This window comes from Boleophthalmus pectinirostris, unplaced genomic scaffold, assembly GCF_026225935.1.
Source record: "Boleophthalmus pectinirostris isolate CB_2022bp ecotype Guang Dong unplaced genomic scaffold, ASM2622593v1 HiC_scaffold_22, whole genome shotgun sequence".
In the NCBI taxonomy this organism is placed as follows: domain Eukaryota; kingdom Metazoa; phylum Chordata; class Actinopteri; order Gobiiformes; family Gobiidae; genus Boleophthalmus; species Boleophthalmus pectinirostris.
In genome coordinates this window covers 10,012,316-10,030,730 of record NW_026571190.1, presented here as the reverse complement: position 1 = coordinate 10,030,730, position 18,415 = coordinate 10,012,316, and the positions used below count along the sequence as shown (strand labels likewise).

The window sequence follows — 18,415 nt, the reverse complement described above, 5'->3', positions numbered from 1 at the left end:
CCCGGTGATGACGTCAGCGTGTTGATCAGCATCACTTCACTATGGATCTAGTCAAACAATTCACTTCACAGCAAAGGATGAGTCATAAAAGAAAAAAGAAAAACAATAAAGGATGAGAACAATCTATATTTTTTATAATTTAAAGTATTTATTGACAGTGTTTAAACCATAAACCAATACAGCAATACATTAAATTTACATAGTCTATGATTAAAGAAAAGGTTTAGATTGGGAATCCCTAACTTTGAATCCAAATATTTTAGGTCATGCAACTAACCTGGGACCCAAAAATAATAACGCCAGTGTGAAATCAAGTTTAATATAGATTATTTTAATATTGAATAGTGTGTATTATGACCTAATTCAACCAAATTCTAGTTTTCAATTTAACCATTGTGGCATTGTGCTGTGGGGACTACAGTGTAGGTCTATGAAGAAATATTCAGTAGTTACCAATGCACACATTGCAACACAGTCTGATAAGTTTTTAGACTGTCTGAAAAGTTAAGAAACATGCATTTAAACATATTTTTGGTATTCAAGGTCACATTTAGGTGTTTGATTTTCATCAGACCATAAAACTCTGCTTTAGCTGGGTTTTATGGTCTGATAGTGTAAAAACAAAGCTCAGTTGAATGTCTAAGTTTTGCAGCTGATGTCATCATGTCTTCATTCCCTGGGAATGTGTGGTTGTCAATGACACTAATACATTTTGACAAAGACATATGTGTAAGGTACCATGATAATTCTCCTTGTCTATAAGCCACAACCTCCTTACTAAGAGACAGGATAACCACTCTGCTCCGTACATAACTATCTCTATACCTTTGTATGTACTGCCTGGTGTCTTATTAGATTACTGTGAAATGCATAAGTCTTTCCACAGGTTTCACATTTAAACTTTCTCTCTCCAGTGTGAACACTTTGATGAACTTTAAGGTTATTAAAAGTTGTGAATTTCTTCCCACAATGAGCACATGGGTAGGGTCTTTCACCTGTATGCACCAATTTATGCCTCTTCAAATGACAAAAACTGACAAAAATCTTTCCACATTGATCGCACTGGTAGGGTTTTTTCGCTCGGTGAACACTTTCGTGCCACATAAGTTCCTTTTTTTGAGCGAACTGGTGCGGACAAAATGAACACAAATGAGGCAGAGCTGGAGATTCTTTAGATATAGGGCCCATTATTTGACGATTCTGAATGCTAGCTGGTGGCATAGACAGTGAGCTTGCATTTTGGTTAACATTGAATGCTAAAACCTCTCCAATTTCTTCAGTGTGGTTTTCTTTGGGCAAAACAACAGGTAGATAATCCTCATGCCTCAAATCAGAGTTTGGAATGAGGTTAGCAGATGGATAACCTTCTTGGGAATTAGAGGAGGTAGTTGAATGTTGTCTTGATGAAATGTTTTTATTTTGGGCGGTAGAATTTAGGAGTTGTTTAGACTTTGCATTATTATTTTGCCACTTTGGTGTGGGGATGGGATAAAGATGTGGTTCTCCATTAGACGGAGAAGTCTTCTTGTCATCTGAGAAAGAGGAAAAAATAAACTTTTATTAAAATGTATGATATAAATTATATTTTCAGATTATTATTTGTTTATATTGTGATTTAAAGATTTTATATTTTCTGGTGTTCCTCTGGAGAGGTTATTGCTTTCTCTACAATATTCCAGAGCATTTAACTTGTCCATCTCCATAGAGACAAGCAGGTGACAACTGTGGAGAGGCCAGCCCTACATGTTTTTCTAAGCAGTATGAACATATGTCATTGAATAAATGCAAGCCATATAAGTAACATGCCATACTGTGGAAGAATCCAAGCAACATAATAACTCCATCAATGTGCCCCTCCACAGGAAAAATTACATAGTGTACCTTTAATGGGCACTGAGTTTCTTTGAATTAATTTATGCATACCATATGCTCTAAAGATCATCTTTGTAAGGCAAGGCTGGGACTGCAATATTAATCACATTATTTAGGAAATATGCTGAAAACCCTGTACTTTAGACCTCCACAAACATGTTGTGAAGTGCATGGGATTCTTGTATTAGTTTACAAGTTTACATTTCAGTTAAATGTTCGGTAAATTAATAAACATAGATACCTCCACGTTTCACCACCTGCTCCTCAGACTTCCAAATCCTGCTTGAATTTTCCTGAGATTCTTGGCTCTGAAAAAATAAAGCATTTCATTTTCAACAATAAACCTCCATGACCAAAATGACATCACGAATGATTTTAGAAAGAGGGCAGAGGCTTATACAACTCTATAGATGTTTACTGATTTTCAATGAAATAACCAAACTAAAAATCTAGTAAAAATTGGCAATAAAATCCTAATTATGTTAACTTTAGTGAAATGAGTCTAACTTGTCATATGTATTAATATGTATTCATATGTATTCTGTAGCAAAGCAATAAATAAATACTACATGAAAACATGACAAACGTGACCAACAAAATGTAGCACTACTTTATTATTAATCCCATGCCAAAACACAAACGGAACCTGAGTCTGTAATGTAAGCAAATGGCACACTTGCTGCAAAAAGAGCAGATGAAAATATAAATAACATGAACAGTGAAATCTTTCACTAGAAATGTGTGTGGTTCCGTGTACAGTTTATTCACATTCAAACCTTAACCAGCTTTAGAAATACTAACAAATCATCATCATGATGAAACCAAAAAAGGTGAGAAATCTTAAATGTGATTAAGAATTGGTTAAAATGCTCACAGAGAGCAGTAAAAAGTATAAGGTGTGGGTTATGTCACTAGGGATACAAGGATGTAACAACTGACAAATAAATCACTCAAGTACATTTTACAGCACAGTGTCAGTTTGATGATAAGATAGAAATAATGGAAAACTAGTACTGTTTCCTGATAATTTAGAGACTTCATACTGGGTTGGGCTTCAATCATATGACCATGAAATAAACTAGACTGAGTGGCAGATGTGCCCTGGCCATTTCCATCAGTAATTATTACTTTGGAAAGTCTAAAGTAATACTGTACAGTAATTTCAATATTAATGTTAAGGTACACTTTATTGTCCCAGTAGGGGAATTTGTCCTTCACATTTGACCTATAATTCAATGCCGATGAGGCAACCATTCAGTAGTGCTGCATCTGGGGACCCATCGCCATGATATTGTTGCTAGTCTTGGTAAGGTCTAAATTAGCTGTGCAATGTTATTTTACTACTGTCATTACTGTGCTATAACACCCCAACCTTTTTTCTTTCAGTGACCAGACATACAAAACATGAAAAAGATTTTTTTTTTCCAGTACCAATATTTGTCACCCAATTTTTTGGGTAACAAATATACTAGTACCCAGCTCTTTTCAGTATATGGTATAAGGAAAAATAAAATAAAGACGTTCTATAATAGTAATCATTATAAAGACCTTGTAGAGGCAATTAACATTCCAACCATTTATTTAAAATTCAAATAGTCATTAGTAATTTAATGTAATTTTTAGAAACCTTTGTAGAAATGCAGGCTGTACAGAACCAAACCTGGACTTGACCATGACTAAACCAAACTAGAACACAACTAAACCAAGTTTTTCAGGATTCAACAGGTTTAAATCATTACCAAACCAGTGTAACTGCAGCCTAAATTAGATGTCAATCTGTGTATCATCTGTTCATTAATTTTTCAAAATAAAATCAAAAACAAGAAAATGAAAAAACAACAATTTTTTTCAACAAACAAAATGAAAAAAAATTGATAAAATTTTTTTTTTTTTCAGTTTTCAATTTTGTGTTTAAATAAATAATGGAAAAAACAGATAATGGCCAGTTCCTGTTTCATCCAATTTTGACCCTTAAGTGTTCAAGAGCCCTCATCACTTCACAGGCATTATTTATTGAGCACAAGAAACATCGATCGCAATGCCGGACTTTTGCACCTCATACGGACTGAACCCAGGACTGATCCCAGGACTGATCCCAGGACTGATCCCAGGACTGATCCCAGGACTGATCCCAGGACTGATCCCAGGACTGATCCCAGGACTGAACCAGGAGGATTGAACCAGGCCAGGCCCGGAGGTGCACCCGCGTAGACCATCGGGTGACCGCAGGCGGAAAGACCAGCACAGAGCTCCGCGTCCCACAGGGCTAAGGGCAGCTGTCATCCAGTCGCACTTTGCAGACACCGAATGAACAAATGATACATGGATTGATATCCCTCCTCTACGATGAAACACAACAAATGCTCTTTTTAACTACTTCCACTTTGATTAGATTGACCTTGCAGATGTATTCTCTTCATGTGCCGCTGCAGATTACTGGGATGTGAAAACCAGCTGTTGCACATAGAGCAGCTGAATGGCCTTGCTCCTGTGTGGACGTTTTTGTGGATTTCCAGTTGACTTCTACAGACGAATCCTTTTCCACACAGTCCACAGGTGAACTTTTGCCTCGAATGGTTGTTTAGGTGATTGGTCAATTCCAGCTCAAGGAAAAACTTTTTTGGACATTTTGAACATGCAAACGGTTTGATCCGAAGTCTGTCTTGAGAAGGCGTTGGTCCGCTTAAGTTGTTTTGGCTTGAATTCTTGATGTTTTGATTACAATTTGATTGTAATAAAGTATTTGATTCTAAGTTTGGCGTCTGCTGGTCAGTTGTAGAACTGAAAGATGTTGTAACGTTGCAAAATGTTCCAACCGTTTCATTTGTAGAAGTGGTAGACAAATTGGACATTTTGGTAGTTTTTATGTCATATATTTTTGTTTTATGACAATGAGAAAGAGGGATATTCCTGTGTGAATTCTTGGTGAGGTTTTGTGATCCACTGACCTCTGTTTGGCTGCTGGACTGGGCCTGTTGCTCAGATGTTTCGTCCAAAGAGGTGGAACTGTTCTTATTGTTATTGGTGTCTTCTGTTATTGGTGAAGCGCTGCCCTCAACCTTGACAATGATTAGATCGCTGTTCTCTTCTGGCTCTGCGAGCTGAACAAAGATAATTAGAGAGAAAATGCCATTAAAAGCAAAGAAGCAATCTTGAAACTAAACGCTTGCATAGAAAAGTGAGACAAAATATTGATACTCCAATTTATTGTGAAGCCTTATCTGATGGTACAGTATAATTCATAAAACTAAGTCATGTTGCTTGCTTGTTTGGAAAATGTAGGCATATTTATGTAATACTGCACACGTATTACAGGAATTAATGTCTTTTTCTTTTTGTTTTCCATACAGAGACAATACACAAAAACATTAACCTTAGTAAAGGTTTTAGCAAAAGTTCTCCCTCCCATACATACAGAAACACTGCTTTGAATGTGTAAAATATAAAGGCTTAGGTGTCCAAAAGTAGCTAAAATTTGCTTAAAATTAGAATAATACATCTGCATTAGCTAGCATTTAGTAATTAATACTGTACTTATATACATATACAAAAGAATTAAAACAAAAAGTGAAAATTGCATCATTTAAAAAATACTGCATGACGTTATGAATGATCGTCCTCCAATCTATTAATTAAGAACCAGTGTTTCTGTTTATACCTCTATTTTGGAACTGGTGACAACTTCCTGATTTGGGTCCTGGTCTAGATCTGTGGAAGGAGACTTTTGCTGAGGTCTGTTTAAAAACCTGGGCCTGTTCAGGAGACTGGGACCTGGAGGAAAACCACAAAGGGGAACTATATATTAGTCTGGATAACATGGCAATTGATATTAATTTTGAAAAATTAAAGAAAATAAACTGCAAGTCTTTAATCGTTTAGTAGATTATTTGGTATAAAAAAATGTGCATGCATGGACTGAAATACATGGAGTTTTGGGACTGTACTGAGAACTTATTCGATTTAATTTTACAAACAAATGGACAAAGAAAAAAAGACAGAAAGACAGAAAGAAAGGTTGGTAGGTGTCCATCAAATGAAAATACTAAGCAGAATTAATTATGATCCTCGATAATACTATTTAGCATTTCACAAGATTTACGTCCATTTTACTCGTACCAGGCGGAGTGTCCCTGCCGTGGCGGTGCTGCAGGAGCCTGACGCCGGGGAAGAGTCGCCCTGCCCCAGACCCGTCTGGAGCCTTCAGCCGCTGCTCCGCTCGGTACCGGGACACTTGGAGCTCCAGCAATTTGACCCTCCGCCGCAGACACTCGTTTTCCTTCAGGCTCCGGGTCATTTCCAGGTTAACCACGGCGTATCCGTCCTCTACTGCTTTACAGATCTCAGCCACCGCGGCATTTGCGAGGACCTCCATGACAGAGGCGATCTGCGAGTGCAAATCTGCCACCGCAGGCATTGCGAACGACGAAAACCTGGACTTTTTTTTTAACTTTAAAGTGATCACTATACGCGAGAAAAAAAGCTGTTACAATTATGCGATGATCAGGTTACATTAGCCGTTTGTAGCATAAAAAAGAAGAGAAAACTTTACGGACTTGGCACTTAGTTGTTGTTTCTGAAAGCGGAAGTGGGGATTTCTTCTTCTGTGGATTTTAACGGCGATTCACATCCAAAAAGTTTTATTATCGCCATCTAGTGCCACAAACAAAAAACACTTTCTGTATCCTCACATATAATATTACATAGTATTGTAGTGTAGTTTCCAGTACAAGAAAAATTAAAGATAGACTTCCTTCCAGATCTACTGCAACCCCATTCCAAAACAATTTTATAAATTAATTTAACCCTTGTTGTTCATGTATATGATGAAACAGTCTCTCGCTGTCTTTTGAGTAGCTTTCACAGTCTCCAGTCTCTAAGTGAATTATCACAATGTCCAGTGTGATGTATGCCCATTTTGTGCAGAATGCTGTTCTCAGTCTATATAAAATAATTTGCTCCCTTCTTCCCCCTCCATAGTGTCTAAAACAGCTGTTGAAGGGAGTGAAGATTTCTCCTTTTGCTTTTCTTGGTCTCACTCTTGGTTCCATATTTTATATATGTTTTCACAAATCACGCTTTTCCCCCTAGAAATTACTAACTGAATAACACTGTGTACAGAATATATTTCTAGTGTCCTTTTGACCTTTTGGAGGGTAAATTTAAACAACGCTTCCTCTGCTATCTGGGGAATGCATCACACAATTGATATATTACAAGAGCCTTATTATGAATTCAATCAATTGAATCATTAAATATGCAATTTCTTCATCTTCATCATCTAAATTTCCATTACAAGAAATATATTGTAACGAAAATTTAAATTGTGAAAAAAACTTATTAGATGCCTTTGTGTACATTTTCAGTCATTAACATGTGTAAAGACTCAGCAGACACTATCTCCAAGCTCCAGGATGTTCTTTGTCCTCAAGGGTAAAAACCAATAACTCATGGCTGTGAAACAAAAGTTACTGTGCTTTGATATATATGTATAAATACTCAGACTACTACTACTACCACAAAAATTTCTATTGTATTACTGTGAGCAAGGTCATCTCTCTATGGATCTGACGACTAACTTGGCCTAGTTGTGCCATCTTGTCTCCATGGAGCTAGATAACTGCTACTTCTAAGTTACATTGTACAACTTTAAGCATTTTCTATTAATTATATTTACAAATATATTTTGATATTATCGTGGTTATCTGGTTTATTATGTTTGCACAGGTAAACAAACTGCCTTACTACTGACTACTGACAGCAGAAAGCCCAGCAATGAGACCAGCAATTGATGTATTTATTTACTGAATCCCATTAGCCTTTACAAAGGTAAAGACTATTTTTCCTGGGGTCCATAGCAGCAGATTAACAACACTATACTGTCTGAGGTCCAAGCCCTTCCTGAAGTACAATTTGCATTTAGGTCAGTCTGGCTGGCCATTTGGCCCTTAGAGAGGTAACCCCTTCACATTCGCATTTGAGTACAGGCAAGGACGGTTAAACAACAGATATGTTAAATAAAACAGCAGACATGTAATTCAAAAAACAGTAACACAAAGGTACCAATAGCCACACTGTGGCTGTGAGACTGGAGGATTAGGCAAAGAATTGTGTGGCTTTTAACACTTCTTACAGTGCATCTTGGACAATAGAAAAACAATACACAAAAAATTATTACGCAAAATTGATTTTACGTATGATTCAAAAATGTCAAGAAAAACTCTGATTATGAAAGAATTAATAACTTAATTTATTTGTTACTTTAAGAAAATACATTTCACAATCTTCAAACTCAATCTCTGAGCAGCAGCCTGCAGGTATCTGATCCTGATCCACAGAACATATGTGACTAAGGGCCAGCTCTGATCTGCTAAAGAGTTAGGGACAACAAGCTTCAGTGGAAACAGACAATAGTCCAGTGATGTAAGCGTCAAACCAGTGAAGTCACACCTACACAAAGAGGAAAGTATGAATTTACAAATACTCTTTTTCAAGCATTAATAAATTTGTTTTCATTGACAAAAAGACAAAAATTAGATTAGGATTAGATTAGACTGGATTAGATCTAGCCAGATAACATTTACCTATTTTGATTCCATTTGTAGGTAATCTTGCAGCTTTACTCACCGTGAGAGAACTTGCACTGTTTGAGCGCCTCGCTGAAACCTTCACACAGACTCAGGTCACTCTGAGTCGTGGCACAGTCCAAAAACTGCTTCACCTCAAAGTGACAGGGCCCAGGCTGAGCAGGAGCTGCCCGTGGTGGCTCCTACAAGAGACAATGCAAATATATGGTCACTTCTGCCAGTTTTCCCAAATGATTACATTTTACTTTGCCGTGAAATATCCAAAAGATAAATCCACAAATGCTGAACCTTATCATTTCTATTATTGATGAGACCAATAGCTCAATAGTTTAACCATATTCATTTTAGCTGCTTCCATCAATATTGAATATTACTGGCCTATAGAATGTTGTAATGTCATCTGAAATCCAACAATAGGCTACTGTTTCTGACAATAGTTAGTAGAGAAGAAAAACATTTCTTATCTGTCTTAACTTTAATTGTTTGCAGTCAGGGTGTTGCATACCATCTTAAGAATTTTAACAAATATGTCTCTAGGTTTAGGTTTGAATCTTCCTTCCAATTTTCCTTTGGAGTGAGAACAATCAACAGATGTTGGTGCAAACATTAATGCTAAATTGACAATAACAAAACTGGGAAACAAGAAACGAATGATCATAATATACTTTTATATTTAAAACATTTCCAAGACATTTGAAAGGTTAATTTTAAAATCTACTGGTATTTTTTTCCCCCAAAAACATTCAGCCCTATTGTACGCACCTTTAATCACTTTAGTCTGGACCCTCCACTGGCACACAAACATATCAAACTGAATAAGTTTCACTTTTGACATACAGTTGCAATCAAAATTATTCAACCCCAACTGCAAATTAAGTTTATTGGTAAAATGTAATGAACTCCAAATTCAACACAAAATGCTACTTTTAATGACTACTGCAGTCTCAAAATAATTCAATCCCTTCATGACAAGCATCTGTAGTACACTTTTGCTGTTATGACCTGCTGCAAACGTGATGCATAGCCAGACACCAGCTTCTGCTAGCGTTCCTGAGAAATCTTAGCCCATTCCTCATGGGCAAAGGCCTCCAGTTCACTAATATTCTTGGGTTTGCGTGCTCCAATCGCCTTTTTCAAATCCCACCAGAGATATTTAATGGGGTTCAAGTTAGGCGACTGTGATCACTCCACTCTAGTGTCTGCCAGGACTTCTTTTGAAAGCAGGCCTTAGTGGACTTTGAGGTATGCTTGGGATCATTGTCCTGTTGAAAGGTCCAATGACGCCCAACCTTCAGTTTCCTCACAAATGCCATGATATTTTCTCCCAGGATTTCCTGATGCATGATTGAATCCATAAAGTCATGCTTCACTGAAGGCAGGGTGTTCTTTTCATTCTTCCTCCTCCAGACATACCACTGATCCACAGAACGAAAAAATTCCAATTTTGTTTCATCACTCCACGGAACAGAATCCCAACCCTCTTTGCCTTATTTATATAGTTTTCAGCATACTGGAGCTGACTTTTCTTGCGCCTTTGGGTTAGTAGTGGTATATGTCTTCAGAGTTCGGGCATGGAACCCTTGTTTGTTTAATGTTTAGTGTCAACCTTACTGAAACTGAAACCTCCATGCCTGCTGCCACCAAGTCTTGCTGCAGGTCTTTTGCAGTCAGTCGAACGTTTCTTACCATCTGCCTCCTTAGGACTCTGATGGCAGCCATTGATAGTTTCCTCTTTCTGCTACATCCAGGTAGTGTAGCTGTTCCTTTATCTTTATAATTTCAAACTATGCTTCCAACTGTAACATTCAGTGCCTTTGCTATATTTTTGTATCCTTTTCCTTGTTTGTACAGGGCAATGATCTCTTCTCTGAACTTTTTGGACAATTCTGTTGACTTAGCCATATTTCTAACATGCAGTGAAATGTCACCATCAACAGTAAAGATATTTGAGGGGTTCTATGTCAAGCACACCTGATGCAACTAATGAAGCCCTTGACTGGTTGCAAGTGGTGGGCTTGAGACCACCCGAACTCCGAAGACATACACTACGACTGACCCAAAGGCCAAAGTGTCCTCTTATGAGGAATTCAGGGGGTTGAATAATTTTGAAACTGCAGTAGTCATTAAAAGTAGCATTTTGTGTTGAAGTTGGCGAAACAACTTGTTATATTAGTTGTGTTGAGCTATTTAAACAGTTCTTGTTCACTTTCTTTTTCGTAAACAGCTGCTAGTTTGAACATTTTACCAATAAACCGAATTTGTAGTGGGGGTTGAATAATTTTGATTGCAACTATGGGTGTTGCTCATTGACTCTGGGTTATACCTGGTATGTTGGTCGGGATGGCTCTGGGCTGCTGCTGCTGCTGCTGCTGCCTCCACTGAAGGCTCCAGTGATGGCACTCCCCATCACATGCCCCACAGCCGACCCCACTGCCACTCCAGCTGCGGTAGTCGCCATCTGGGCCATAAGTCCTGGGCCCTGAGACGGAGCTGGAGCTGGTGCCAAAGAGGAGGCTGGGGGGTGAGATGGAGCGGGTGGGTGGTAAGATGGAGGAGGGCTGAGAGAGGGAGGAGAGGTTAGGTATAGATAAATAAAGTTTTATAGATAAAGAACTAATTATACTAACAGCTTTTTTGATACAGGAAAACCTCATTTGAAAGAATATATTACTTACACAAAGTAAACAGAGCTGTTGACAGGGTTTATACCATATATTTGGGGTTAGTGCCACAAAGGCAAAAAAGCAAATTTTATATAGATAATAACAGATTTTTGATGTGGTATATTAGGCTTACATGGCTAGTCTGATTACTTAGTAACAGCTGATATTTAGTGTGTGCAGTGGAACAGATAGTTAATGAACAGTACAGGTTTTAAGTGTTTAATATGAGAATTACCCTTATATGAGCTGGCACTTGCAAGTGTTATAGAAGCAATATTCCCACTTCTATATACACATAATGAATCATGGCCAAAAAAAACTGTGTATTGCAATGTAAAGAAAAGAGAATAAACAATTCCATTTTGACACTTGACCTTGCAAAGCCCCATCAATTATTTATGACGCAACTACTGGTCATCTGAGTTTTGGGTTAAAATATAGTTTTACTGTGAGGAAAATACATATGTGTCAACAGACCTCAGCGTCTTTAAAAGAGAGCATATTTTCCCTTCAACAGGATTAGAGGCTTATAGTTGCAATGTTATACCAATGTTACTTGTTTCAACTTAACTACTAGCACCCACGTTATTAGAATAACCTTACCTGGCAGGAGCAGGTGCAGAAGGACGGCTACGGCTGCCTCTTGCCATGTTCAAATCGGTCACAAATTATGCAAAAAAACCCAAAGTTGATAAAAACGCGTAGAAAATGTCCGTGGAGTTCTCTAGAAAGTGCTTCTTAAGTAGACACGACTCACATGTGTAACTGACCTTGTAATGTGGCTCATCAACAAATATCGCGAGGCTATGGCTGTAAAATGTAGCTTTGGAGTACGAAATATCGCGTGACGTTGGTACTAACATTAATGTTAACTTGACGATAACATACAGCGAAAATTTGGCAATGGCCGTAAAACTAACCAAAACAGAACAAACAACAACGGACCTATCATAATTACAGTTTATCTCACAATAAACTTATTTAAAACGCTTCCAAGATATTACGTTTTAAAACCTTTTTCCGGTAATAGTTTCAAAATAATAAAACAATTAAAGAACCATATTTTACTCAAAACGGCAGAAGGTAATTGTGTATTATTAACATTTATGTAGTAACTGTAAGTATTACATTTTGTAGACGTTACATTAGTAAAAAGTGGCAGTTTTGTTGACTTTGTTGGAGAAGTCTAAAGGTTTAAGGAGAAATTTTAAACCGGAAATAGTTTTCACATGTTTTCCATAGTCTCGCTGTGCGGTACCGCTATATAAACGCCGACCGCAAAAAGAACATACATTCTTGGAAATTTTTTTCGCCATGCCTTTCCTCGACCTCCAGAGCAACCTGCCTGCGTGCAGCTTTTCCGAGGATTTTTTAAAGAAGTTTGTGTCGGTGACTGCGGCCGCTTTGGAGAAACCAGAAGACGTAAGACAAATTAAAGGGTTTTATTTGTGATACCTTTTAAGCAATGCTGAAAGTGCCATTGTGCCAGGGGCCAAATTCTTTTTCTTGTTAATATTACGTAAGTGCAAATGTTCACGCTACTACTACCTTGTTACCACGTTATTATTTGTCAAAATTGTTCTCCAATGAATGAGATATTCTACAAAGTCAGATTTTTTTGTTTCAGTACTTACTCGATCGGATTTGTTCATATGTTCACTATGTCATACTCGTTATACTCCCAGATGGGGGGCAAGATCCAGTTTACATTGATTACATTGTACTTTGCCATGAAATATCCAAAAGATAAATCCACAAATGCTGAACCTTATCATTACTATTATTGATTAGACCCAACAACCCAGTATGTTATAAAATAAATCTGCATTTATTTAACCACATTCATTTTAGCTGCTCCCATTTATAGAATAAAAAACATATAGAATATTGTGATGCCATCTGAAGTCCAAAAATAGGCTACTGTTTCTGATAGACACTGGTTAGTAGAGAGAAGAAAAAATAATTCTTTCCTGCCTTAACTTAAAGTATTTGCAGTCAGGGTGTTGCATACCTTGTTAAGAATTTTAACAAACATTTCTCAGGTTTGACCCGGTCCCACTTTTCAAGCATATTCCTGTATAACTTGCTTTCTCAGTATTATTCATTCTCCTCTTGAGTCCCTTACCCGGAGGTAAGATCCTTCTGTAGCTACTGCTGTCCTGGGGCTAGTGGAGAGAGGCATGACTGCCAAGAGCTTCAACGACAGGGCTATTCAACTTTGGAGGGCCATGGCCACATTACTGCTGATAACATTATAATGCCAAATTGCCAAACCATCACCGATAAGACTACAAGGAAGATAAAACCGTGAGGAGGTCTTGGTTTGGTTCTTAGGCAGCAAGTTGAATAGGTCTGCTCTACAACCACAAACATGGTGTTTATTCTTTTATTCAGATCCCCATTAGCTGTCTTTTTTCCTGGGGTAATCTAAAAATTACCATTTCATAATTTATGTAAATGGTAATTATATGTAAATAGAACCTAATCTTACAGTCATTTATTGTTTGTCAAAAATGATGACCGTGAAGACATTGAACTTTATGCCAGTTTTTGTTTCATGTGGATAGGGTCAGTAATTACATTGATATTAATTATAAACCAGGTCAACAAATCTGCAGTCTGACAGTTAAATAGCAAATTCCAAATTTTGACGTGCACTCCAGCTCAGTTATAAACTATACAGATTCTAAAATGTGATTTCACATGAACACAATCTCATCTGCCTCTCAGCGTATGCATGTGGTGGTGCATCCTGGTCTCCCCCTGATGATAAAGGGATCCTGCGCACCTGGCATCATCCTCTCTGTGTCGGCCATTGGAGCCACAGACTCTGCAGAGAAGAACGCAAAACACAGCGCCAAGATCTTCAACTTCCTCACCAGCGAACTCAACCTCTCTGAAGACAGGTGAACTTTCAAAAAATTCAATCAGTGCCAATTATACAATACAGAATATAGGTTAACAGCAAGGATGTCACTGTTACAATTAATGTGAGAAGAAACATGATGTTACAGTTATTTACAATTACTAGCGTCATCAGTATTTTTTGCTATTATTACTCCCTTTAGTGGGATTTCACCTGTGGTAAATATTTATCATAGTTTCACATTTTGTGAAGAAGAAAGTTGAAACAAAGAAGGCAAAAAAATAAATGAAGTAAAAAGGAATCTTCTATCTGATCAATACACAAAAATGAATAAAAAGTCAGGGACATTTTACATACAATTAGGCATGGTACAATATTGAAATTTGGTGTCTCAGTTATCGTGGGTAAAATAATTGCAATTATCAGTTATATCACAATAATTATTAAAATTCTGGTGATAAAATGGCAATTATCTCAATTACATAAAATGTCCCATGAATGATTATTGCCTACTTTTTCATTACAATAAACAATATTATTGTTTATGAACAATGAACACAATGAACATATTTTTTTGACACTTTGCATATTATACATACATACATACAAATTATATTTCAGAAAATAAAGGCAGTGCTGTGTATTTATTTTGTCACATCTATAAACGTCAAAATTTTCAAACTAGGAATACCTCAGACCTAGGTACAATTTGCAAAAATTTTAACTATAATTGCATTAACTACTATCTAATCTGTCATATACAGTTTAATGTGACATAAAAGCCCTGAAAAAACACTTTACATCTTAGTATTTCATAGGTCTAGGTGATTATATTGTGACCACCAGACTAATCACAATTATCGATTAACCAAATAATCTTTACATCCCTAGTCCAAATTAGCTAAAATTTATATTTCTGATTCGCAAATGCAAAATTCTAACTTATTTTTTATTTTTATTCTGTTTTCTCCACTTTTATTTTTCAGGATTGGGATCATATTCAACGCTCTACAGCTTCATCAAGTGGGCAAGAAGGGAACTGTCATGAGCTTCTTATAAACATAACATTTCAAATGAGTGAATATTTAGACAGTACACATTGTTCTCGGGATAGCCACCTTAGTTTGTTAGTGCAACTTAGTTTCAGATTGGTCAAAGCCAAGGATATTTTTTTAATATTTGCACAAAATTCACAAATGGTTAACTTACCCCATTTGATAGAAGGGTGTAGGCCAGTGTAAAATTCAGTGAATGAGTGAATTCTGGAGGTTTTGAGCTCTCACACGAGCCATGGCCTGTCTATATACTGAGAATGAGAAAAACTTGCATGTTTCCTTTATATGCAGGGTAAGGCACTGACGACCTAGGTTCAGTTATGACTCTTTTTAATCCAGTAATAGAGCTACACATAAGTGCTTTGTTTTTTGCAGTTGGAAAAAAAAAATTCAGTGCAACCCACATGAAGTATATCTTTATTGTAAACACAATCCATTTGTTTTGTAATAACACAGGAAGGATTCCGGGCACATTTATTGCAGTTATCTTTTAAAGTGCAAATGACAGGTTTCATGTTTTTCAAATTATTTCTTGGTAGGGCTACAAAAATACAAGAGTTGAGTTTTGAAACAGAATACTTCTAGCCTACCTATCCTGTAATTATGATGTAGTTTCATGTAATTATGGTCTTACTATTTGACTTCTCTAATTAGGATTTTGGATAATATAACATTATCGATTCATAACTTTATCTGGTTACTGCACATGACGGAGTTGCCTGAATTACTGCACTTTTATCATCTTATTGGAATAAAGCACAGGGAAATACAGACGGTTCTTCAAGAAGATGGCTTTAAATTATAACATGAGCTTGTCAACTTTGTAAAGTCACCTTAGGGATGGGTTCACATTTGCACAACTGAACCGCTTTGGACTTTGGCACAGCCAGAAGAGGTGGGCCAAAGCACTGCAGGGTTGCTTGTGCACACTGCTGTTTCAGGAGACGTACCTATGAAAAACCCAGGGCCAAATTTCTTATCGCTTCTAGACTCTTGCGACAAACTGATGCCATATGGAATATCACTGGTTGGTAGACAGATTCTCACTAAAATGATAAAACTCACCAAAATTTAAAAAAAACAGTGGGTTGGTTAAATCGGTAGTCTAACTTGTCATATGCACTTTAAGCACATTCTCACATTTCAGTTGATGATACAGTGCAATAAACATTGCCTGGTAAATCCAGAATGATATCTCTGTATTTTTTATACAGAGGATAAAGTATTGAAGAAGTGTGTATTCTGGTTCCCAGGCAACAAAAAGCAAGTACATACCTCAATGTTTAGGTTTTTTGATGGACACTATTCTATTGTTACATTACTGTGATTTTCAGTTTGAATCTCAAATGTTCAAAAGTATCTTGAGCTGAGACAATAAGTAAATTATTAAAATGGGTTTTTATCATCTATTTTTTAAAATGAAGGTACTGTTAATGTGTAATATAGCTAAAATTATTCTCTGTAAATCTGTGACAATCCAATATCCAATGAAACATTCATTCCACTTTTACACTGTCCTTCATTCATTCTGGTTTTCTTTACCTTTGCAGAAAATTAATTTTTTTTTGTGAGAAAAATAAATAAATGAAGTTATAAAAAGATTGGCTGAGTCAACTTGAATACTATTGCCTACCATTATTTTCGATGTGTAAAAGTCATTGTAGTACAGCATCCACAGCATTAATTTAGGCTGAGGCTGAGAGAGCTGCTCTGTTTGAAGAAGCAAGGATGCTAAAAGAAAGACATGCTATCGAAGAGCAAGAACAATTAAAAAGAAGAAAAGAGCAGTTAGAGTTGGAGGCTAAATTGGCTGCTTCTGCTGCAAAAATAGCAGTGTTAGAATCATATAAAGGTGGTTCCAGAGTATCTGCTAATTCTAAAATGTTTGGTGAAGGGGAACAAAGTAAGAAAATCATAATCACGCATCTTTAGCCACATGCCAAAGAATTCAAACCAGTAATGCAGGATGAGCCTGCGGAAATAATCAGTTGGTCACCACCTCCTATATCTAGACCTTGAACAGTTGAGCCAGTGGCTGATTCTCATACCAACACCAATATTGTTCCTCCTACAGTTCAAATTGATCAGGGGATTGCTCAAAGGGATATTTGCTGTATACTTGAAAGACAGAATGAAATAACCGCTGCTCTCATTCAGCAACAACTGTTTCTGTCCTTACTAGTTAGAGACATTCCAGTATTTAATGGTAACCCTTTGTTATATATTCCCTTTTGCAGAGCTTTCAAACAGGGCGTTGAGGACAAAGGAGATAGTCTGTATTATTTGGAGCAGTTCACCTCAGGGCTCCCCAAAGAACTGGTGCATAGCTGTTTACATATGGAACCAGAGTGGCTTTTTTCAGGCTAAACAGTTACTACAGGAGCAGTTTGGGGATGAGTACAGAATTGTTTGTGCATATATGGAAAAGGTTTTCTCATGGTCGGCTATTAAATCAGAGGATTTGAACGCATTACAGTCCTATGGGTCATTCCATGCCACTTCAACAAATGGCCCACACACTTCGATATCAAAAAATTTTGAAAATATTACTAAATAGTCCCTTACTATCATGTACCAACCCTGTGAATTTTTAGTAATTTTCGATGAATACGTTTTAAGTTACAGCTCATTTAGTGAGGGGAGTATGTGTCAGTTTACGGGCCCAAAATACATGTCATTTTTCCTCAGCCGTTTTCACAGGTCACATAGGCAAGGCAAGGCAAGTTTATTTGTATAGCACAATTCGTACACAAAGTAATTCAAAGTGCTTTACAGAATAAGAAATACATTAAAATCATAATAAAAACAAATCAAAACATAAATAATCATGAAGATTAAAATTAAAAAAGAGAGACATAAATTGGAGAGAAGAGTGCGGAATAAAACCTTTTAGTTATATGCACAGTTAAACAGAAATGTTTTGAGCCTGGATTTAAACAGCATCACAGAAGAGGCCTGTCTCACATGTTCAGGAAGACTGTTCCAGGTTTTAGCTGCATGAACCTGAAACGCTGACTCCCCTTGTTTAGTCCTGACTCTGGGCACCAGCAGGAGGCCGGTCCCTGAGCTCCTCAGAGTGCGAGATGGTTCATATGACACTAACATGTCACAGATGTACTTTGGTGCTCGGCCATGGAGAGACTTGTACTCAAGCAGAGCTGCTTTAAAGTCTATTCTCTGAGGCACAGGAAGCCAGTGCAGAGACCTGAGCACAGGACTTATGTGCTCGTACTTCCTAGTTCGAGTAAGGACCCGAGCTGCAGTGTTCTGGATGTTCTGCAGCGTCTCACAGCTCGTTTGGAGAGACCAGTGAGCAGACCGTTACAGTAGTCTAACCTACTGGAGACAAACGCATGGATAAGTTTCTCCAAGTCT

The 18,415-nt window shown here is 37.2% G+C and overlaps 3 protein-coding genes across 3 annotated transcripts; 1 reads left to right on the top strand and 2 right to left on the bottom strand.

Moving 5' to 3' along the window:
• Positions 1 to 134: 134 nt before the first annotated feature.
• On the bottom strand, positions 135 to 6,480 carry LOC110167629 (zinc finger protein 3-like). Its single transcript, XM_020932994.2, has 5 exons — positions 5,989 to 6,480; positions 5,531 to 5,643; positions 4,821 to 4,973; positions 2,114 to 2,180; positions 135 to 1,532 (listed from the first exon to the last, which is right to left on the bottom strand). Exons 1-5 carry the CDS (start codon positions 6,284 to 6,286, stop codon positions 820 to 822), a joined length of 1,344 nt encoding a protein of 447 aa, XP_020788653.1. The 5' UTR covers positions 6,287 to 6,480; the 3' UTR covers positions 135 to 819.
• Positions 6,481 to 8,095: 1,615 nt separating this feature from the next.
• Positions 8,096 to 11,935, bottom strand: chchd10 (coiled-coil-helix-coiled-coil-helix domain containing 10). The gene is made up of 4 exons (XM_020933001.2): positions 11,723 to 11,935; positions 10,780 to 11,014; positions 8,497 to 8,638; positions 8,096 to 8,319 (listed from the first exon to the last, which is right to left on the bottom strand). The coding sequence occupies exons 1-4, from the start codon at positions 11,767 to 11,769 to the stop codon at positions 8,300 to 8,302; spliced, it is 444 nt and encodes a 147-aa protein (XP_020788660.1). The 5' UTR covers positions 11,770 to 11,935; the 3' UTR covers positions 8,096 to 8,299.
• Positions 11,936 to 12,366: 431 nt separating this feature from the next.
• Positions 12,367 to 16,641, top strand: ddt (D-dopachrome tautomerase). The gene is made up of 3 exons (XM_020932980.2): positions 12,367 to 12,541; positions 13,850 to 14,025; positions 14,972 to 16,641. Exons 1-3 carry the CDS (start codon positions 12,434 to 12,436, stop codon positions 15,042 to 15,044), a joined length of 357 nt encoding a protein of 118 aa, XP_020788639.1. The 5' UTR covers positions 12,367 to 12,433; the 3' UTR covers positions 15,045 to 16,641.
• Positions 16,642 to 18,415: the final 1,774 nt, after the last annotated feature.

Excerpts from the sequence above, each read along its gene's own strand:
- ddt (XM_020932980.2), top strand. The coding sequence starts at position 12,434 with ATGCCTTTCCTCGACCTCCAGAGCAACCTGCCTGCGTGCAGCTTTTCC. Across the intron at positions 12,542-13,849 it reads CTTTGGAGAAACCAGAAGAC|CGTATGCATGTGGTGGTGCA; the intron begins GTAAGACAAATT and ends TCTGCCTCTCAG. Across the intron at positions 14,026-14,971 it reads CTCAACCTCTCTGAAGACAG|GATTGGGATCATATTCAACG; the intron begins GTGAACTTTCAA and ends TTTATTTTTCAG.
- chchd10 (XM_020933001.2), bottom strand. The coding sequence starts at position 11,769 with ATGGCAAGAGGCAGCCGTAGCCGTCCTTCTGCACCTGCTCCTGCCAG. Across the intron at positions 11,015-11,722 it reads TCTGCACCTGCTCCTGCCAG|CCCTCCTCCATCTTACCACC; the intron begins GTAAGGTTATTC and ends TCCCTCTCTCAG. Across the intron at positions 8,320-8,496 it reads ACAGTGCAAGTTCTCTCACG|GTGTGACTTCACTGGTTTGA; the intron begins GTGAGTAAAGCT and ends CTCTTTGTGTAG.
- LOC110167629 (XM_020932994.2), bottom strand. The coding sequence starts at position 6,286 with ATGCCTGCGGTGGCAGATTTGCACTCGCAGATCGCCTCTGTCATGGAG. Across the intron at positions 5,644-5,988 it reads CGGCAGGGACACTCCGCCTG|GTCCCAGTCTCCTGAACAGG; the intron begins GTACGAGTAAAA and ends GTTTTCCTCCAG. Across the intron at positions 1,533-2,113 it reads GCAGGTGGTGAAACGTGGAG|ATGACAAGAAGACTTCTCCG; the intron begins GTATCTATGTTT and ends CCTCTTTCTCAG.